The sequence below is a fragment of the Ischnura elegans genome, assembly GCF_921293095.1.
Source record: "Ischnura elegans chromosome 13 unlocalized genomic scaffold, ioIscEleg1.1 SUPER_13_unloc_3, whole genome shotgun sequence".
Lineage (NCBI taxonomy): Eukaryota > Metazoa > Arthropoda > Insecta > Odonata > Coenagrionidae > Ischnura > Ischnura elegans.
In genome coordinates this window covers 5,966,297-5,990,039 of record NW_025791659.1, presented here as the reverse complement: position 1 = coordinate 5,990,039, position 23,743 = coordinate 5,966,297, and the positions used below count along the sequence as shown (strand labels likewise).

Here is a 23,743-nt window from a genome sequence, read left to right as displayed (position 1 = left end):
TTCTCCTATAGAAACTAAGTCCCTGTGACGTCACGTGGAGTGGCATCGCATGGGCGCCAATCTGGCCGTTTTCAAATGAGGATAAAAATTGACCATTGCCATTCGTCTAAACCGGTATTTCTAAAACGAAATAATTTGTATATTATGAATACACTAATGGTGGGTAACGAATCGCAATCAATGCCTTTCGTTTTCTTTGATGAAGGAAACTAACCTATTTAACACAGTTTCTTACAGAGTTATATTGAATAGCATGAGATGTTTGTTATTATATCACACAATTTGTAAGAGAGTGCCAGCAACTTGGGGGTACCGACAATAGGGCATTCTACCCTATCTGAGAGACTTCCCGATCCCTGCTTTTTTGGGTGTACTCCAAGTTCAAAACTACATTCGTCATATTGGACATCTACATCTACAAAATAGCCTCTGAGCCACCTCTAGCGAATCTTTAATAGGACCATAAGATATAATGAAGCAGCAAGACATCTTGCAGTTCCAAATCAGTCATTTGAAATCACATTGTAATGTTTATGGACCAGGAAAAGTGCTTGGAATACATGATTTTTCACTTTTGAAAATAAGAATGTAAACAGAGACACCGGATTTTCGATCAGCAGCTCTTGGAATAGAACCCTTAAAAGCGTTATGCTTGCCAGAGCTAAATCTACGCTGGTCCACGGTCTTCCGCGACAACAATCGGCTCTCGACCAATCCGGCCCCTCCTAACGCAGGGCTTCAACGGTCACTTCGAATTTTCTGTCGGTAGCCGTGAGAATGGGTGGCGAGTCCCCTCCCAGACGGCACAGAATCCTCCGTATCTAATTCGTATGCAGATAGTATCCATTTACTACCGCTCCGTCGCTTTTTGTCAATGGATACTATCCGCATACGAATTAGATACGGAGGATTCTGGGCCGTCTGGGCTAGTAGCACAGAAAGGATTATATCTGTATATTTTTGAGATTTCGAAATACATCGGTATACAGATTTGCAAATCTGTATATAACACATATTTTATACATGTCTGATGATCCATTGTCCTTAATGTATACCAGAATCTTTAAAATATACAAATAATATCCTTACGGCGTAACCAGGGATCATCAGACATGTATAAGATATGTATAATATACATATTTACGATGAGTTATACGTATTTAATCTATATAAAATCCATATTATGGAAGCAGATATAATACGTATAATATCTACATATTATCTGCGTGATAGAGGATATTTGCATGTATTTTATACAGATATAATATGTATACAGTGTATACTATGATACGTATTAAATCTAGATATAATCCTTTTTGTACTACTAGGGTCGGTACTCGAAACGCCGGCGCTCAATTATATAATCTTACCCGCGCGGTATCCCGAGAAGATTTTTCAAATGCTTGGAATATATTTAGATCCGACGTCAATCCACGTGTTGACGATGAGAGAATAATTATTTTCTCTAAGTCAATAAATTTGCGCTGAAGAATAGATTTCACATACGTTAAGTATGTCATAAAAACTTGAAAGTTAGTTTTGGATTAACATGTCATGTATCAAAAATGAATGACGCGTTGCCAATTTAGATTATAAATTTAATGATTTCCGGTAAATGAATATCAGATTTGTGTCTTAGGGCAGAGTGATGATAATCTTACATGCGCGCCATGTTTCTCGTTTTTCATATCTAAATATTTCTTCCAAAACTTATTCTATATCGCCAAATTTGAAACTTTCAATAATTTAAAGGTTCGTAGGCCGTTCATTCCTTCTTTAAAATAACACGTGGCCATTGTAAAATGTTATGCTTTACACTTTTTCTTTTAGTATCACCAAAAAAAAGGTTTCCTAAAATAACAATAGGGTAGTTACCTTCATCAAAGAAAACGAAAGGCATTGATTGCGATTCCTTACCCACCATTAGTGTATTCATGATGTACAAATTATTTGGTTTTAGTAATCTCATTTTAGACGAATGGTAATGGTCAATTTTATCCTCATTTGAAAAACGCCAGATTGGCGCCCATGCGATTCCACTCCGCGTGACGTCACAGGGACCTAGTTTCTACACGAGAGGATAGGAGTTATACATCGTCTGAGGTTGCCAATGCATGCATGAGGCACAGAGTTCAGGGAAACATGTCTTAATAATCACCTATTAAAACTGACTAAGGTCGGAAAGTTTTCTTCACTTGATAAGGTATTAATACACCTTTTTTAAGCCAAGCGCTACCATTCAGCAAGGTACTCAGCTATCCGCTAGCATCCTGCGACGTATCAGTGCTAAGCCTCGCCTCAAGGTCACCTCACTGGGCGGGAGGGGGAACCAGAAATACGACTGTACGGAGATATTTCCCGGCATTCATACTTAAGCGTCGCGTTTTCGCGCGCTTGAAAATTTTCACTTTTCATTTAATCGCGAAAAATAGATGTTTTCATTTAAAAATCTAAAAGCGCGAAATACGTGCTCCAGGAGTAATAATCTTTCGATTAAGGCAATAAAAAATAATAGGAAACCACCTTATTCGCGTGAAAAATTCCTTTTCTTTGGTAATACTAAAAGAAAAAGTGTAAAACATAACACAACAACGACCCTTTAAATTATTGAAAATTTCAAATATGACGAGTTAACAAAAGTTTTTGGAAGAACGTTTCAGATATAAAAAACGAGAAATGCGGCGCGCATGTAAGATTATTATCATCACTCTGCCCTAAGGCATAATCTTATGTTCATTGACCAGAAATCAATGAATGTAAAATATAAATAGGCACCACATCATTCATTAATGACACATGCTCTCTTACGACGAACTAAACGCCAAATCAAATCGAGAAACAAGGAAAAGTGCGAGGAATTTTTTTCAGCTCCGACGTCAATCTAAATGATAAAGATGAAAGAATAATTATTTTCTTTCCGCGGAAGAATTTTCGCATGAAGAGCGAAGCATGCTAATCACGACATGGGTCATAGGTCTCGCTTCACCCCAGACAGATAACGTCGCCATCGTTTAATCATATCGCTTTTATGACCCGATTTACGTCCGAAACAGTGTCTGAGTCCCTCTATACACCAGTGTGTTGGAACTGTGTATAAGGGCTGACCACTCGCATTGAAGTTTAATATGCACTGGATCACGTTTGGACAGAGTACCATTAACTGCCACAAGATGAGAGGCCTTCTTTTTACTGTGGCCGCGATCAACTTATCCATCCTCGTGTCATCTGGAGCAGAGGGAGATTTGGCCTGCCCGCGGTCGGAAAATAGTCTAAAAATAACGTTCACCCGTAAATTTAATCGCACCGACGGCCAATGGAGGACGGCGTTGTCGGTCAACGGCTCAAACCCAATGGAGGAGAAGGAGATTGAGGCGACTCATGGAGTTTCGAATTGTAGCGACGGGATTGGCCAATACCATTTCAAGGTAATCGTGAGAGGTAAGTGCTATCGTCCCCGAAGTTCTGTGTTCCTGATCACTGGATGAATTAAGGCGCGACTTTCAGTACATCTACATCTACATAATACCCTACGAGCCACCTCTAGGGTGTTTGGCAGGGGGTGATCAATCACCAGCATGCAGCATGCATTTGGACTCCCACATGCACACCACACCGTCCAAAATACGTCCCGTATAATAACAAACTATACTACTATATGCTGTTAGAAATAATAATAAAATTAAGAAACATGCATTAAGTTTTACATAGGTTAGTAGGCTACACTACAAGTCATGCAATCTATTTACGAGTTCTATTGCTGCCGTTATAATCTCTTATTGATCGTGGAAAAAATGATATTCGGAATCTGTCTGTTCTGCAATCTATCTTTCTTATTTTATTTATATGATCTGATCTTCCGTAGTACGTTGGCGTCCGCAAGATATGGTTAACTTCGTCAGAAAAGACACTGCTCTTGAATTTATCTAAAAGATTTAGTCTGTTTTTCAATCTACGGTCCGACAGAGATTCCAATCCGAGTTTATCTAAGAGGTCAGTTACACTAACAAGACTATCGTAACGACCTTTCACATACCTGGCAACTCTTCTTTGCACGCGTTCTAACTCTGTTATTAAGCCTTTTTCATGAGGGTCCCAAACACTGGCAGCGTATTCCAGTAATGGTGTCTTATCGAGTAAATGTCATCGGATTACTTGCAACGATTACTAGGGTAGGTTTTTTTATTACGAAATCCAAAGTTTGCACTAATTGGTACTTGAATGGATTTGTTCTTGGAGTATTTTTTGCCAGTGACGATTGTCATTACTATTTATAATCCCCATTAACCCCCATCGTTGCGTGAACACACCGTTAATGAATCATAATTCTCAGAACAAGTTTCTACTTCAGAATAATTTTTTCTTCGATTTACTGACTTTTTTAAGCATCTCCATAGGCCATTTCTCCTGAGGGGGGGGGGGCACGGGGGCACATGCTATGATCAGTTATTCTGTCAGTGCCTATTGTGAAAGTAAACTGAAGAATTTGAGACTAGATGTTGGTAACAAAAGAATTTATCTGCTTGCTTTCCAAGCTTGAAAGAATTTACAGGCAAAAATAAATATGTATAGCATTTTATCATGGAAATCACTATTCTGCCATAAATAAGAAGGCTAAGAATGAACAATGTAATTTTTATGCTCTTGGAGTATAGGTCATGATAAATTAAACTCACATTTGGCCAACGTTTCGGAGATTTGTTCTCCTTCCTCAGGGCTCTTAATTATAATGAATGTTTACAAAGAAAATAAAGAAAATAAATTAATTAAGTGGTAAAAAAAATTTGAATACAATTGTGCAGTACAAATTCATTGGTAAATTAAAAATTGTGTACAGAATTAAACAACATACCTGTGATAGAAAAGTTTCGTTATTAGGCTAATCTTGTTTACTTATAAATTTAGATACCATTTGTTAACAAATGGTATCTAAATTTATAATTAAACAAGATTAGCCTAGTAACGAAACTTTTCTATCACAGGTATGTTGTTTAATTCTGTACACAATTTTTAATTTACCAATGAATTTGTACTGCACAATTGTATTCAAATTTTTGTAACCACTTAATTAATTTATTTTCTTTATTTTCTTTGTAAACATTCATTATGATTAAGAGCCCTGAGGAAGGAGAATAAATCTCTGAAACGTTGGCCAAATGTGAGTTTAATTTATCATGACCTATACTCCAAGAGCATAAATATTACATTGTTGTTATAATAAGGAAGGTCAGGAGAAGAAACTTTATTCAGCTAAGAATGAAGGAATGAGATGAGGCTGGTGTGGCTTCCCTTCCAGTGAGACCAGGTTCAAATCATGGTGGTGGCAGAGATTTTTCTGCGGTCCCCACTTGTAATATTTGAGGAGCATTTAGCTCTTTGCCTGGGCAAAGTAACATCAACCCACGTCCCCCTTAATTGGCACCTTTCATTGAGAGCTCTCCAATACTGCGTTACCCACCAGGTTTCTCTCCGCCCTTCCTATCTGACCCTTCCCAGCCATGCAAACAATGTTAGCTGTCACTTGCCCCTTCTAAATACCTACTAAATGAAAGCTAACCAGAAACATTTGAAACATCAAAAAAATTAAGTTCATTGAAATCTAGTGTATGCCAGAGGATCTCACATCTTGAGCCCAAATCTGAGTAGAATAAAAATAATTGCGTTCAGACTTGGGTTTTAGTTAAGACTGTCAGAAAATTTGGCCATAGTGTGAAAAATGCACATTCTGATGTACATTCAGATTCAAAAGTATTGCAACGAATGAAATGGTGCAACTTTTGTCGCAGTTTGGAAATGGATTTTTGGTATTTTATATCGTACCAGTAGGAGGGTAATTTGAACAACATTCCAATCTCCCGTAATATTTTTATTACACATCATTAAAGGGTTTTGATGAATGCAAGAATCTATGTGGGATATGTGCAATGCTTAATTCACATAAATTGTGCAGCTCATGCTAGATAATAAATCCACCTCGGGAACTTCAATTTACTTTTTTTCGTAAATTAGCTGATCCATCAAAGTATATTTTCTTGCAATTAACCCTGTAGTTTTTCGATGAGAAGTAGTGATAGAGCAGTATATAGCATACATATAAAAAAATCCGCCACTAGGGGGGTGGGCCCAGGATTTTTTTCTGCCAAGGGGGGCACAAGGGTCTGACAGGTGTTCTCACATTTGAGATTAATAACAAAATACAACGATAACTGTAGGAAATATTCTCTTTGTTTTGATATGAAAGTTATTTTGCCTAACTGTCTGTAAGTTGGCGGCTGTCCGCAACGAGTGAATCTTATGTGTTTCTTTTCATTTTTTTTCTTCTCTTTTGGGAATGTAATGTCATTACGTATGGGAATGGTATGCTGAACTTGTGAAAGTTGTGCAATGGTTTTCTCATGGGCCACAGGCCCACGAAATAAACGCATTTATTATTATTATTATTATTTTATATTTTTTTTATGTTTTCACAGCATTTTTGCTGGTTTTAGGCGAGGTACGGGTATCACCAAGTACTCTCGTCTCTTTACTCTGTTTTGAAAAATTTTCTGACAATCCGGCAAGTATTTAAAATTGCTGCTTTTTGTATGGTAATAAACAAGTTTTTCGGCAGTCCAATAGTTTGAAGACCTTGATGGAGTGAATGAGGCACTACTCCTGTGGCGGAAATAATGATGGGTATTATGTGTACTTTATCTGATTTCCACAATCTCTTGATTTCATTTTTAAGTTCTTCATACTTTTCCATTTTGCTGGTGTAGGCTGTAGTGATATTATGCGAATTAGGTACGGTAATGTCTATCAAGTACGTTTCATTGTGAGTTTTATCTTGTACTACTAGATCAGGTCTATTGCTATGGACTGTTTTATCGGTAATAATTGAACGGTCATAATAAATCTTACAGTGGTCGTTTTCAAGGATGGTTTTAGGTGTGTACTTATAATAAGGAACTCCATTTTCTATGAGTTTATACTTCAGAGCTAATTTCTGGTGTATGATGTTGCATATTTGATTGTGACGGTGCAGGTAGTCTTTTTGTGATAAGTTAGAGCATCCACTTGTGATGTGCTGTATCGTCTCAGAGGCATTATCACATTTTCTGCATCTGTCATCCAATAAATTTGGGTTTTTAATTATATATTTTTCATAATTTTTTGTTTTCACCACCTGGTCTTGTATTGCGATCATAAATCCTTCTGTTTCTGGGAAGAGTTGCCCATGCCTGAGCCATGCGTGCGATGCATCTTTATCGATTTCAGGGGCCTCCAGGGCATGAGGGTGTCTTCCGTGAAGGGATTTAGCTTTCCATATTGACATTTTACTGTCTATAGTAACAGTGGTTTCACTAACTTGCATACTTTCGTCAGATAGGTTTAACGGTGTGTATTTATTGTCTGCGTCACAGATAGTTCTCAGGAGATCCGAGGTAGATTTCTTGCTGAAAAAATATTTCCGTAACTGAGAAAGTTGTGAGTTGTGCTGATTCTTGATGTCTACGATACCCCTTCCACCAAATTTTCTGGGCAACGTGCTCCTCTCTATATTTGAGCTTTTATGGAGCATATTTTTCTGTCATTTGGGATCGAATTTTTCTTTGTAGGTCGTCTAGATCTGTTTGTGACCATTTGATTATACCAAAGGAGTATGTCAGGAGAGGGATGGCAAAGGTATTAATTGAATTAGTGAGGTTTCTGCTGTTCAATTCCGTGCGAACAAGTTTCTTGATTCTATTTTGGAATTCAGTCGAAAGTTTTTGCTTTATCGTAGAGTGGTCTAGTCGTCTTGCTTGTTGGAATCCTAGGTATTTATAGGTATCTCCCTCATCCATGGCCTCTATTATTTGCCCATCCAGTAGTGGAATATCATTCCTTTGTACTTTACCTCGGAATATTGTGATAATTCTACATTTATCTATTCCAAATTCCATGTTTATATCCTTAGAAAATATTTCAGTTAAACGGACTAATTGATTTAGATTATTATTAGATCCTGCATATAGCTTGAGATCGTCCATATAGAAGAGATGCGATAGAGTGTGGCATCTTGGTTCTTTTCCTTTTATTTTGACTCCATATTGAGTATTATTCAGGAGGTTTGATAGAGGGTTTAGCGCAAGGCAGAACCATAACGCACTCAAAGAGTCACCTTGAAATATTCCCCGTTTGATTTTGATATTATTCGTCTGCAAAAGACCCTCGTCAGTTTTTATGTGCAAGATGGTGCTCCATTTTTTCATCACAGTATGGAGACATTTAATAACTTCTGGGTGAATTTTATAAATGTTTAGTACTTCAATAAGCCAGGAATGGGGAACAGAGTCAAAAGGTTTTTTGTAATCTATGTAGCAACTGTGTAGGTTCCTATTCTTTTCTTGTATTTGTTTAAGAATAATTGAATCAATTATCAACTGTTCCTTGCAACCTTTGCTTCCTCTGCGACACCCCTTTTGCTCTTCCGTAAAAATGTGGTTCTCATCTATATGGTTGTTGATGACTTCTGTTATGCAAGAGGTGAAAATTTTATAAAATGTTTGTAGACAAGTTATCGGTCTATATTTTGATGGATCGTTACATGCGACTTCTTTTGGCGATAAATATGTTTTACCTTCCATTAAAAAAACTGGAATATTTTCTGGAAACTTCAAAAATTGGTTTATATATTTCAGTAGATGCTTATGGCAGCTGGTGAATTTTTTGTACCAAAAGTTGTGTATATTATCACTTCCTGGACTTTTCCAGTTATGGGTTCGGCTAAGAATTTTTTCCAGAATTTCCATTGTAATAATGAGGGGAAGCATAGTTTCTATGTTTTCCGCTGCTGTTCTTTCATTTCTCATCCAGGTTGCATTTCCATTATGGGATGTATCATTCGACCATATATTTGACCAAAATTTCTCCACTTCCTGAGAGTTAGAATTACTTAGGTTTTTATTTTCACAAGAAATAGATTTCTTCTGTTTGTTATTGCCCAATGTTCTGTAAAAATTCCGTTGATTATTTTCAAATTGGGAATTCTGTTGTTTTCTTCTTGTGCATTTATTATATCTGTTGAGTCTCATTTTTGTGGCTGCAAGTTTTTGCTTGAGGGTGTCAATAATTTCTTTTATATTTTCATTTGGTTTGTCATATTGAGTGTGGGAACAGTATTTTATGAATGCCTTCTCAACTTTTTTTTTAAATGATGTACTTGGATTACCAGTCGAAAACTGGATTAAACGTGCAAGGTCTTGTCTTAAGGCATCCACTTTCCGTTCTAATCGGACTATCCATTTTGGTTTGCGCCAAATGCGTTCTCCCTTGACCATCGGCGGTCTTGGCTCCTCCCCATTGTTGCCATTACTGCTATTCGGGACAATCCTGCCACCATTGCACAAAACAGCTGTGGCTGCTCCGCAGTATATAAAATCGTGTAGGTCTTGAAATGTTTTTTCATCACTTAAATATACCGGTAATAGTTTTTCATTTATTATACTAATAATTTTTGCAAGCTTGACAGACGATTGTTGTTTGGGTATTCCTGGTTTGCCTGTGGGGACTAGTCCTCTATACTTGATAAGGCACGTATTGAACTCATCTTCCACACGTTTGTACAGTGCCTCTTCACAAATTGAAGCTTGGTGTTCTATGACAACCGTGTCGATATTATCCTGTTGTTCGCCGCTGATGTTGGTCTCCCCGACGGCCGCGCCTGTTGTCTCGCATTCAAGGTGATTTCCCATTCCTGTGCTTATGTCATGTGAACTATTATCCGTAGCTAGGGAGTCGTAGACTTCTTGTTTTATTTTACTTAGCATGGGCTTTGAGATGAGGTTATTTCTGAATATTGTTCTAATTTGGTCGGATAATCTTTGAGGTGTTACATTACAGTTGGGGTACATTTCTTTGAATTTTTCATGCAGCTTTCCTCGATATGCCGTCATGTCAGTTTCATTATTTGTTACGAAAAAATACATACGCATGATAGAGCAGTTTATTTCATGGTTCCATTTCATGCGCATACGTTTACGGCCAGCTTCAGTGGTCTCAGGAAAAAGTGGATTCTGGGAAGCACTTTCAGCTGTCGCAGCCTGTGTAGGTGTTGGGGTGCTGCTTATGTGGCGGGCTGTATTTTCTTCGGGTCTCCCGGTCAGCACCCGCCTCCTCAGTGCATGACCACCGTCGGTTCGCATACTGTTACCTCCAGCGACGGCTCCAGAGGCACCCTGGCGATCCCCAGGCAGCGGCAGGCCATCCGAGGCTTCCGATTTAGTCTCCATCATTAAGAATGGGTATTGCCTTTTATACCTACGGCCAGGTACAGAGACAGCCGCCCCTAACATGGGGACAAACGCTGACCAGGACGCCGCCCAATATGGGATCAGACGCGCCTGGATTTCGGTTTCCGTTTTGGTCCGCGGGTGGTAATTTATTTCCCACCTACCCTGCATATCTGCCGAGCATTCTCCGATCCGCCACCTGGGGACGCGCCCGATGGGGGACGGAAAACCCCACACGGGTATTATTATTATTATTATTATTATTATTATTATTTATCTACATCTACGTCTACACCACCCTGAAAGCCACCCAAAAGGCATGTGGCAGAGGGTGTTGAGACACCAACAGTTTGCACAAAAAAAAGAAATGCAGAGTTAGGATTAGAATCTATTTAAGTCCCTTATGGTTCGGGGGAAAAATGAATTCCTATATCTATCTGTTCAGCTAAATACCTCTCTTAATTTATTGCTTGAATATTAAATTGAATTATTGAGGGTCTGCAATACACAAAATAGAACGAACGTAATGAATAACCATATTAAAAATCTTGTCTATATTTTAAGTGCTTGGGGGGGGTCACATGCCCCCATCCCCTCCCCCTAAATCCGCCTATGGCCGCTGCAATATCACTGCAAATAATGCCACTGCGTATTAAAATTCAGTTTGATTTAGTGGCATAAGAAGACTGATTCGTTTCCTTGCATGACTTGCGAAATCTCGAAATGATACACTGTCCGAATCGGTGAGTGAGCTGTCCAAGTGGTAAAGCAGAGGATTTTCCACAATAGGAATAAAAATGGTTCAAACCTCTCCAAAATAAGTTCTTTCAGATACATAGTATGGCGGTAATATATTTTTCTTATCCACTTTGACGCATATTAACCACTGCTGTGTCAATATTAATACCACGTGTATTAAAATTATGAACAAATACTGTTAATAATAATGATGTCACTACAAGAATCAAGGACACTAGTGGGGAACAATGGAATCATCGAAAGTTTGTTCATCGAAAGTGTTGAATTCCTTGAATTATTTTTTTCAGTGCATTTTGGGTACCTAATACTTTCAGCTAAAATTGCATGAAAATGTGTTTTTAATGGGTGCATTTAAAATTTGGAAGGGTAATACATATATCACCATATTACATTGTTTTGAATGACTTGAATGGAAATCTTGTATTTATTTATCAAATAATTATACATACTTACCTTCACACAGTGTTATTGGAGCATGACGATGGAAATTCATTGTGTTGTGAACTAATTTTCCTGAGTGTTATGTTTGCACTTTATGAAACTAACGGGAATTACATTTTACTTATATTTGTGAATTATGTATTTGGATCAGGTTTAAAATTTATTTGCATTTTACTAAAAGAAAATTCATAGCTGAAATTGCATGCTTGGTGCTGAGTAAGTAATGATTACCATAATTTAACTCAATGCGTTACCAAGTTTTCATACTTAAAAAAGCTAATGCTTCTAATATGCTATCACTTAACAGCAATTTAATTAACTGTTTCATTATTTTTATTATGAGAAATTGGTCAGCTGCCTTGATGAATATTTTTGGAACTTCAGTTTTTCTTGAAAGGAGGGTCTTATAATATCATTTGCTTTTAGATCAATGTTCTTGATCATTTTTTATGAAATTTTTTCATCCTTTTCTACTTATTTTGCATAAAAACTCCAAATAAAAATAGTCAATGCTGAAAGTATAATATGTATGTATTTCTCTTCAGAGCTAGACACATGCATGATGCCTGCTTTGGTTGGTGAATGCAGGAATTTCACCACAAGATGGTATTATGACTCATATGAGTTGAGATGCAGGCAGTTTTACTATGGAGGCTGTGGAGGCAACCAGAATAACTTTGCCAGGCTAGAAGACTGCCAGTATCGCTGTACTGCAGGTTACAGCACTGAAGCACCTGTTCAAGAGTTCCGTTCTGGTAAGTGTTTGCCCAGATAGCACACACTTCTGTAATACAGCTGTAAGAATACACCAGTTATACATATGTATCTATACAGCTGTATTACACATGTATTACTCGCGTATTTTTACATGTGGAAATGATACAAATGTAATACAGCTGTAAGAATACACCAGTTATACATATGTATCTATACAGCTGTATTACACATGTATTTTTCGTGTATTTCTACATGTGGAAATAATATACAAATGTAATACAGCTGTACGTATACACCAATTATACATATGTATTTATACAGCTGTACTACAGTTGTATTACATGTGTATTTTTACATATGTACAAATACAGCTGAATTACACGAGTATGAAGTCATCATCGCCTCTAATATTCTTGAACAAATATTCAGGTAATAATCATTTCATAATAGGATTTATTTTCGATCTATAATTGTATTTATAATGCCAGTACCCTTTTTGGAACCCATATTTAAATATGAACGCTGATGGTAATGTTTTGTTGTTAATTAATATGCTTAACGTACTATGCTGGCCTCCTGTGCTCAATCGCCATATTATTAGACAGAGTCCTTTTTTTTCTCCGCACTCGTTGTTTACGTTGTGAAAGTTAATGTGGCCGGCTGTTGCTCGGCAAGATTTTCCGTTAATTGTAGAAGAAATGCGGCACAATATGTTGTAGCTCATGCCCATGCTGTAGCCCATGGGAGTCCATTGACTGCCTTTTGCATGAGCATGAACCAAGATACTGAAATTATGAAGCGATGGGTGCTGATGGATAAAAACAGTGGTGGTCTGCGCTGTGCTGTTGCCAAGTGACGGTGCAGCCAGCGACCATCGCTTTGCTTAAAAATATTAACAATCGTTATAAAATCAACGCTAACAATCGTTATAAAATCAACGCATGAATGTAAAAAAAATTGATAATTTATGCACATACTATATGGAAGACTAGCCAATAACAGCAATGTCAAAATTTACCTTGTAGGAGAAATGTGAATGATTAAATGGACCATGCTCTGGTAGCTTCAAGAGGTGGTACTTTCATGAAGGGAGAAGAACATGTTCTGCTTTCTTCTATGGAGGGTGTGCTGGTAACCAGAACAGATTCACTATCTATGAAACTTGTCGGCGTTTCTGTTCTGTCCTAATGGGAGGTATGCAAAAGTAATTTCACATCTACGCACTTTATTAACTGCACTGCACTTATATACTCTGGCACCAAAGAAACTGCACATCCATAACATTTAGTCCAAACAATTCTCACTCTTAAATGTTTACATTGTCTCCTCTCATGTAATTTTTGACTCAAAATACCATTTTAATTCAAAACAAATTTACAAATAAATTATAAACTACTCTGGCTGATATTTCTGTAAAATAAAACCGGAATCTAGCCATGGTAACATTTATCAGTGATTGTATCAATGTGGCTCCTTATATTTTTTAAATTTGTATGTACCTAGTGTGTATCTTTCAACTTATCTACCACTCTTTGTCTCTTTTTAATTGTAATTACACTGTGGCTTCTCTCAGCTTGCTGTCATTAACCTATTGAATATGCCAATCCTAAAATATCCATCTTAATGGTGAACACAGAGGTAATGTGATGAATTGAATGTTCAGTTAACTTTCTTGAATGCTTGCTATGTTAAACGGGTTTTGAGTCAGTATTATTTGAATAATGGGTATATCGAGCGGCTGAAGCTTAAATTCCTTGAAACACTAGCTAGCTATGGCCCCATCCGCTAAAGAAAATAGTCCTACACCGGATATGAATTTTTTTTTATCCAGCGTATCCAGATACGAAATGACTACTGTGTCACATATTAAATCACGAGTTTTTAGGAAATTTGGGCGTATGTGATACAATTTTATCGCTGCATATGAATTTGCCAGTGCACTGTGTAAAACCTTCGTACCACTTCGTACAAACGGGACAAGGGGACACTATGGAGGCTATGGATATGGAAAATTTCCCTAGTGGCACTGAATGGCTAACATTGATGGGTCTCCAAGAATCTTGTTTAAAACGCGATTCATTATCTTTAGAAGCAATTGAACTCTTGAATTTGGAACATTATTTTGGTCCCCTACTAAGTTGATTTTCGGACTTAAATTTTTGACGCCTCAGTTGAAAAATTGTATACAAATTGTATACAATGTGTACAAATTGTATACATTGTATACAAATTGTATATGCTGTATACAGCATGTGAATTAATACAGTTTATACAATTTGTATACTTTGTATACAAATTGTATACCTTGTATACAACCTGTATAAGTTGTATAAAATTTTTATACGGTTTTATACAATTTTTTCATAGGGGACCATGTAAACACGTGACTTTGTTTGCAGTTTCAGTCAGAGGTACTTAGGCAGAAGCACCAAAAGGAAGAAATTTTCTGTGAAACTTTGTAATTGATGAAGGGAAACCCAAAAATAACTTTTTTGCAGACAGTATTGTAATCAAATAGCTTCTCCATATCCTTGACTTATCTAAAACTATTTTTCAATGGTTTATACCAGATGAAATCGTAAAAATACACCTTCATCAGATTTTTCACTACAGAAATAAAGAGAGGGTGTATGTGTGATGTGGGTTGCCTAACATCGTGCAAAATAACTAAGGATTAAAGAGGACTCAGAATTACACCTTCTAATCCATGAGAATTGGACATTGAACAGCTCATCAAGATTTTGAGACCCATATTCATTAGAATTTATTTCTATTTACCTGAAAATATGAGTAAATCTGAGCAAAAAAATAACAGCAATGAAGACAGTTGTTTTTTTGTCAATATTTTTTGGCATAAATTTTGATTGAAGATATTAAATAACCTGGAAAATTCAAATCTGTGATCCAGTAAAGATTTGGCAACTTTTTCTGGGTAGTTCAGTTCATTCCAAAAGACAATTGGCAAAATGAGATATCATATGCATAATAGGAATGGGGAACATGCATGAAATTTGTTCATCATGCTAGTTAGTCTCATTGAATAGGAAATTTTCTCACGAGTCCAAATATTTAAGCCAAAACTCTCCTAGTACTCCGCAAACGTCAATAAATGCTAATTAAAAATGTTCGAATATCGCTTGGAGTCACGTGACCCGAAACGCCTTCTGACGTCATCGCACGGTACACCATTCACTTCGCTAAGAGAGTAGAGTGGTAGAGCCTTCAATGCAAGATATCGAAGTAAAAATCTTCGTCGAGCTTCGTAGTAGTTCCTAAAAGGGCAAATTGACTTAAGAGGGATTTAAGAAAGCAAAATACCTCAGTTAACTTTAGCTCAATTTCCTTATGGCGGCTGATTTTTTTATTACCAAATCTCCCCAAACAATCCCCTTTATTTATTTCAACAACGCCTTGGCAACCCAAAATATTCACAGTCTGCATTTTTTCGTTACAACAGCAATTATTTTCGCCAAATTTGCATTTGAGCCCTAGTAGATCGATTTTCTATCCACTTCTACAGTCTGTCATCAGTGGATTCCGTGCCGTGACGTCACGCTCCGATGACGTCGTGTTTTCAAGGAGCCGATGGGGATCAATTTTTAAAGACTCATAACTCAGCTGAAAAGCATTATTCATACGCGACATTTTCGGCGAGCACATTTGAGGTAGAGGCCTTCTTATTTCAGTACTTTAAAAAAATTGTGCATGTTCCCCATTGCTGAGGGAGGCAAGGCTGTCCTGCACAAACTGGGTCCATTGATATATTTCTGGGCCAGACTCAAGCAGGTTTTAATTTCAATCCTGCCAACACCACTGCTATTGACAGCCCATCGACTAAGCTGCATGGGCTGTGTAGTCAATTGTTCCACCCTGGCATTTAGCATTTAATTCTCTGTGTTGACATCACATGTATTTATGTTGTGAGCCAATTGCATAATATATTTTTGTGCTCCTTTGTGACTGTCTCCATGTACTTTTGATAGTTGCAAGTTAGCTTGAATTACCTAGTAATTAAATTCAGGTGTGAATTTACAAATTTTTGTAAAAATGCAATCAATGAAACAAAAAATGTGTAAAAATGGAGGTGATGCATTAAAATTTATTTATTTTTTGAATAAAAACTAATTATCAACTATTTCACCAAAAATGCAGATACATATGTGCTCATAAATGTGCTATAACCTTTCAAAAATGTTCCTAGCAATTCATAAATAACGTCAAGATCAGAAATTGGTCAAGTCAGATCTGGAAAAGAAAACTGCAGAATTTTACGAAATAACACATCACTAAAGGAATTGCCATATAGATAATTTTCATATTTGTTGCGATAAAAGAAAATTTGCCTGAAAATGTATTATCACCTAGCCCAGTACCAAATCTAAATGTTCCTTATGACATAATATTGTGCCGGTCCCGCCTCTCGGGTCTTGTTTAGCCCACAACCCCTCCCCACCTCCTTTCCTCCGCTACCCGTTAGGACGAGTAGGAAGCAAAAACGGGACGACACGTAAGAAATTTTTAGGGTTCTGAGATTTCGGGCGACCAGCGCCGTTGGCTTTGCTATTAAGACAGTAAAATTGGTGGGGGGCAGAAGAATCGCTACCTTAAATAAATTTCTTTCCGGTTCTTTTTCTTTTAACATAAATGACTTTTAATGAACCGACTACTATACAATGAAATGAAATAACCCCATCGAAATTTGAATTACCCCTCCAAAAGAAACACACAAAAAATTATACCCTTCAACACTAATATATTGAAACCCTTAATACCATCGAACATACAATAAATCATACAATGAATTTGCACATATTTCAGTAACGCCTTTGTAGCACAAAAGCCATGTTTTAGTCTTAGAGGCGATTTAAATATTTTACAATGATGAAATCAACACTCGTGAACCAATGAGAAAACAATGAGAAATTGACACTAATCACTTATCGTTCCTCTTCTTCAGACGAGAGATGGGGAGAGAGAGCACGAAACACTCACTGGTTTCTTTTAAGGGACACACTACTTTGGCAAATATCAGTTGCACTAGAAGGGAAATAGGGGCGTATAAGCTTACTCGTTCACTCGGTGGCGGGGATCGAGACCAGAAGCCACTCGGGCCAGCAGCCGGCTTATTGTGTCTGCTACACGTGGCCAGTGCTTCTTCCAAAATTCGACCCCTCGGCGATCCGGAACCTTCCTTCCGCTTAATCACAGCCCTCAGCCTTCTCGGGTGCGTTTTAGCCGTAGCGTGCGTCACCTTGTTCTCTCCGTTCTGTTCTCTGCTGACTTGTTCGTTGTTTTTCTGATACCTGTGCTCTCCCGTGCACGGCCTTTTATCCATTCTTCCCCTACCCAGCGTTCACCGCACTAACGTCGTCTGCAACGCACATGTAAACTGACGACGTTAGCGGGGACTGAGCGAGCTAAATTCTTTTTTTTTCATCTCTCACTTGTTCAACAAGGCACAAATTTTGAATTGTAAGACAATACCCTTGATACCAAATTTATCTTACATAAAAAAATATAAATAAAATTTAAACCACTTAACAAAACAAAAATACAAATAAGGCGTTTCGCCACAATATATATCAGTGCCATACTAGAACTTTCTTGTCTCCATAGATACCCTATATTCCTCCTGCTTGCCGATTTCAGATTTCAAAGTTATTTTTGATCAGCTATGCTATACATATTACATTTATTGCAATGTATGACTAATGTCTTCAACAGTTGATAGAGAAAAATGGGGGCCATTCAAAATGATTTCTAAAACCCAAAAAAATGGTAACCTGTTCCTACTGTACATTTTGTACCATTATATTATGCATAGTGTAATGGATTATGCAGATGTAATTTAAATAATTATACGAAATGAAAATTTTCAAACTCGACCATAGATTAAGATCCTTATCATGAGTTAAAATTCCAGCAGTTTCGTCCCCACTGCTGGAGACTTCATCAGGGCGATAAGGATCTTAATACCATGGACTGTGAAAGTTTTCACCAATTGACCATAGATTTTTATTCTCATGTAAACTGCTTTATCATTTATTTATTCTGCTCTCTCAAGAACATAAAATTATTAAATAATCTTTTATATACATATGATATTTTACTGAAATCACCTAGGGCCTTCTCAGGTTCTTGTACAATCCTACAACTTTCCCCCTGATGACATATGCTGAAAATTTTAATTTACTTGAAAAATATTTTTAAATAATTTCTTATACTTGGATATCCAGATATATAAATATGACCATCTAAAATTTCCTTCCTCTTCACAGATCCTCCAAGGATATTGCAGTCTGATACCGATGTGGCTGCTGAAGAAGGTAGTTATGCAACGTTGAAGTGTGTTGCTGAAGGCCGACCAACACCATCAATCATATGGAGGAAGAACATTGATATTGTGAGTCAAGTGCTTTACAGTACACAAATTGAACTTCAGGGAGCGCTTTCTGTGAAATAATCACCATGATTTAAACAATATAAATAACTATTTGTGTGCATAGTGGAAAGTCAAAGTTATTTGGTATAGTTCAAAGTAATAGTTCAAAGGTATTTGGTTGCACAAAGAATGAATGCCAGTTGGTGTAGTTGCTATCACGTGCGCTCTTCTATGCGGTTGCTGTAAGTCTCCCATGTAAAATGGTGCTAAAATATGATGTGGGTGGCTATTGACAACCTCTGGAGGCTGTGTTGCAAACTCACGAGACAATTACCGGTCACCTAGCACTCGATCAGCTGGGATGCGGTTCAAAAATGGCATCGCCAAAAACTAATTAAAGTGCAATCTCGATAAAACGACACCCCACGGTGCACCAATAAACACTCGTTATAGCGAATTGTCGCTTTACCGGAGGTGGAGCAAATAATAGCCAATATGTATACCTGTTGCGAACAGTTATACAGGAACAGATAGTTGCGGTGACAGATAAATTTCTATCTGATAAACGTAAGCATAAATCCAGACGAAAGGTGATGTTTATTTGCATCACTAAATTTCCTTACTCAAACAACGACTAATTGTTTGGTGTTTTCTTGGCCATGGTGTCTGCCATCAAATGCTTTCTATTCATGCAACTCATGGACGTGCGGGTATGCTGACGACTGCTTTATGCTGCCCGAGGAACAAAAGAAGATCAAGCATTCGCGAATGCTAATGCCACAATATTTTCATCAAAATCAACTACTTAATTATCAAACGACAGTTTACCACATAAATTTGAGACTGAGCACTCGATTAACTTCATTTCTAACAGATCGCTAGCAATTACAGAGATTAAGTAGTCTTGATGTAAGTTTTTCCGGCGATGAAACCCTCGCTATGGCGAGAGCCAACACCAAAAGGGCCTCGTAAAAACGAATTTTTAACACGCTTATTATAGGGTCAATTGACGGTGCATCGGCTATCTATCGTAATAGCGGGGGTCTCGCTATAGCCCATACTCGCTTTAACGAGGTTCCACAGTATTCATTTGCTATTTCTCTCTTAGACATCTTTGCGTGTGCGGGATAGTCAACATTGTTTCTTTATTTGAATGGTACAATGCTAATGCCAATGGTGAACTTTGCATGAATGAAATTGATTTGAGTCATCTAAAAGGGAATGTGGCTTTGCTGCTTTGGCCAAATTAAGCTCAAGTGGGTTGAGTCTTTCAGAGGGGAGACACATTAAAATGAAAGGAAAGCCCTTTGATAATTTAATGAGTGTAAAATAAATTTTTCAAATTCTGTTTTCCAGATTGATGGCTCTGATGCAAAATATTGCCAGCTTGCAGATGGATCATTGCAGGTTGTAGCCCTCACCCGAAATGATGCCGGCGTATACACTTGTTTGGCAAGTAATGGAGTTGGTAATCCAATTAAACAGGATTATAGACTCGTTGTAACAGGTAGGAGTACCACCTAACAATTTATGGAGTTGACCACATGTTTCAAATACAAGCATATTCTAATACTTTTGATGAACACCCAAAATTATTTGACTTTCCACTGTATTGGGGGAACCAGGGTAGACAATTGGAAAAAATATCATGGATTATAATAATTCCTTAGTTTGAGGATTTTCTACATTGCTAAAATGATTATTTGTAAACAGGATATATCATTTTTCATTGATTGTATTGGCTATTGTATGGCAATATGAGTGTTAATGAATAGTTTCCTTATAGCACGTATGTACATATTGAGGAAGGTTATTACTAATATTTTGTGGCATGAAGCATTGGGCCCTTGTCTTAAAAATGCCTCGTTGTAATTCCCTATTACAGTGGAACTTGTTTAGTACGTTTCTGAAGGGACCACAAAAAATGAACGTACTATGCAGGAAAACGTACTAACCAGGAAAGTAACTAGTAGCAGTCGGGGTAATTGCAATCTGTGGAAAAGTCGTCATAATTACAATTACTATCGGTAGTTCTCGTAGGATCGCATTCCTGAACTCTTTTCACCTTTAAAATCTTGAAAATGAGCGCTACATTGAAAAAAATTCCATGCAAATAAAAATCACAATGTTTCATAGATTTCCCGAAGACAATTACATGAAATATGCATCACCCGTGATTTATCCTATCTATATGCTATATATATATATTTATAGAAAGACGACAAGTGAAGCGAAGTCATTTCTTCTTTCTCACAGCATATTCGGAGAAGATAAAGACAACCCTGAGTATGTCAACTGGTTGTTATTAACACCATAAAAATTGGGCAAAATTTTATTGACCTTAAATTACGGCAACAGCCACACACATTCGCTTCTGGAATGATACCAAATCGATTGCTATATCGATTAGCAACAGACAAGACTATGAGATTACCATATCATTACAAGAACATTTTTATATTTTACAGTAGAAATTTGCTTACAAAATTTGTCTAATGTCATCTGCTTTCGTGCCTAGATCACGTATTTTACGCTAATTGTAAGCTTCGCGTGGAGATCCAGAGCATCATCGTCTGCTCCCACTACAGTAGTCAAGAAAATTCACATTAATTAGGAGGTTTACAACCCTTAAGAAGATACAAGAGAACGAATTGTGGGTTGCATCACAACAAGGAATTGGGCGTACTACCCATGAAAGTAAAATTTTTTCAAACCCCTATTGGAAAATCCTTGTAAATAATTTCCTATCAGAAATTGGGCATTTTCTTATAAGAAAATTTCTTATTAATCAAGGCTTATATAATATTAACAAGTCTCATAAAAAGAAGCCTCCACTTCTTGGAACCATTTATGTCAAATGCCATGCTGAAAACGCCAATAAATTAGCAGAACATTACTTAACAAAGAGTTATACATAATTTCCAAAAATTCTTATAAGAATTTCTTAAATAATTATCAATTGCCAACATAAGTTATTGTGACTCGAATGCCTGCCGGATAAAAACCTGAAATTTATGTGACCTGCGCAACATTTATAGAGAATTCTATAAGAAATGCAAAGTTCTTATAAGAATTTCTGTAAGACTTGTAGAACCCTATAAGAATTTCTGTAAGTCTTATAGAATCCCTGTAAACACAATGAGTTGCAGCAACGTTGCAGTCAGGTTGCACGAGGTTGCAGGGCTGTTGAGGTCTCTTTGCAACGTCCTGGCAACGTTGCAGACAGGTTGCACGAGGTTGCAGAGCTACTTAGGTCTCTTTGCAACGTTGCAGACAGGTTGCTTTGCAACGTCCTTACAACAATTTTCCCTCATTCATTAAAATATGAAAATATTGAGCTAAAAGAATAGGTACCCACACAGCAGAGGATATTCCTGGAATATCCTATTTTGATCCCTTATATTCCTATTTCGTCCCAGAGACATTGCGAACCATTGTGGGATATTCGCGGTTTATATTTTGACAGTAGGCTTTTGTGTATGTAATAACTGAGTCACAGTTGTTACAGTGTGTTTCATCATTTCTTTTCGGAACACCCAAGAACGCCGTCCACCTGGGGTGCTACGAAATGCAGATTAATTAAAAAATCAATCAATTCCCTTAAGCCCGTATGACACTTGCCAATTTATTGGCCAATAAATTGGCCCAATATTGGTAAAAATATTGGGCTTTACGCATCGTATGACACGTACCAATATTTACACCAATATTGGCCGTTATAGTGTTCTAATACCCCACTAGAGAACGCCACATAACACAAAATGACAAAAGAGCATCTCAAGACGCAGGTTAATTGCCACTGAGCTACAGAATGGGAGGTGGCATAATAATTGTAAATTTAATAACTATTTCGAGGGGCTGCAAAGATATTCTCGAATTGCTCGAAATTTCATTCGGGTGAGTCCCTTGAATGATGAGAGATAGGCAATATGGTGATCTCATAGGTGAGCCAAGATAACGTAGCGGCTCGTTTTGGCTGGAATATGTTCATCGAATAAACAGAGATTGTGTCATCAATTGGGACTTTCACCCGAAACTTTAGCGCTCAAATCATGAAAAATAGTTTAATAATTGTAAAATAAACAAAATATAGACGCTATCGAGGAGAAACACGACGTTTTTATTCATTAAATATCCGAAATGTTATTTCTGAATTACCCACTTTAGACAGTTGATGTTTGTGAATTTATATTCTCTCAAAGTACACATTAATTATTTAAGCTATTTTATGGGTTGCTATGCTTGTAAAGTTTTTATATATGATATTAAAATTCCGAGGTGAAATGTTTTGCAAAGAGCTTCTAGATTTGGCCACTAGGAGTCGACAAGACTGAGTTCTGATTGGAGATTGGCCTCGAGAAAATAGAACCTGTTCTAAATTGTAGATTGGCCAAGAAATTGTGCCCAATATTGTGAAACTGAGATTGGGCTAGAAATTGGCGTGTGTCAGTGGGTACACAATCCAATATCCAATGGATTGGCCAATAAATTGGCAAGTGTCATACGGGCTTTAAGATGTAAAAAAAATCCTGCCATGATAAGTTTTCCTCGTTTCATAAAGAAGAATGTTCTTCGAAATGTGATTTCACTCGTGCTTTTTAATCTACTAAGGCGATGATACAAAAAAGATATATTTCCCAGTGGGATTTATTCCTCAAGTCATAAGGCGAAACTTAATTTTTCGCCTACCAAGATTTAGACTCCCGCCCGCGATGTCGAGCTATCGATTGTGGATACCATCGATGGTCGATTCCACCAATAGTCGATTTCCATCGAGAGAAAAACAACATGCCAACGGCCATGGCCAGCCATGGCCGTTTGATGGCCGTTGTCGTATTCATGTGCACATTAATAATGTTACATGAACTGTGTTGTGTTCTTCGTGAGCGGAATTGATCCTGCCGAAGCATATCAGCCTCTTAAGTTCTTCTTTTACTTGTTTCACCAGCACCTAGGCAATCATCTACTGTTACTACGTAATTTTGTAGTGTTATGTTTGCGAAACTTCTCCAACAAAAGTTTATCAACCGCTGAAGTTCTACTTTTGCTTCCTTCATCAGAATCTGGGTAAGTAGAAGTGTTGCTTATTGCAACATTTTTTATTTTAAATGAAGCATATTCTTAATATTTTCAACCTTCTCACACTTCCTGAGACAGCTCAGTCAATCCATCTTCTGTGGATTGAAAAACATTG

The 23,743-nt window shown here is 37.2% G+C and overlaps 1 protein-coding gene across 1 annotated transcript in view; it reads left to right on the top strand.

The window, feature by feature from the left end:
• The first annotated feature begins 3,106 nt into the window (after positions 1 to 3,106).
• LOC124172920 (papilin-like) overlaps positions 3,107 to 23,743 on the top strand; it is a 61,141-nt gene continuing 40,504 nt past the window's right edge. Inside the window, exons 1-4 of the mRNA XM_046552437.1 lie at positions 3,107 to 3,438; positions 11,996 to 12,205; positions 18,446 to 18,570; positions 19,906 to 20,056. Of these exons, the coding sequence (XP_046408393.1) occupies positions 3,126 to 3,438; positions 11,996 to 12,205; positions 18,446 to 18,570; positions 19,906 to 20,056 (799 nt within the window). The 5' untranslated portion in view covers positions 3,107 to 3,125. The remainder of the gene's footprint in view (positions 3,439 to 11,995; positions 12,206 to 18,445; positions 18,571 to 19,905; positions 20,057 to 23,743) is intronic.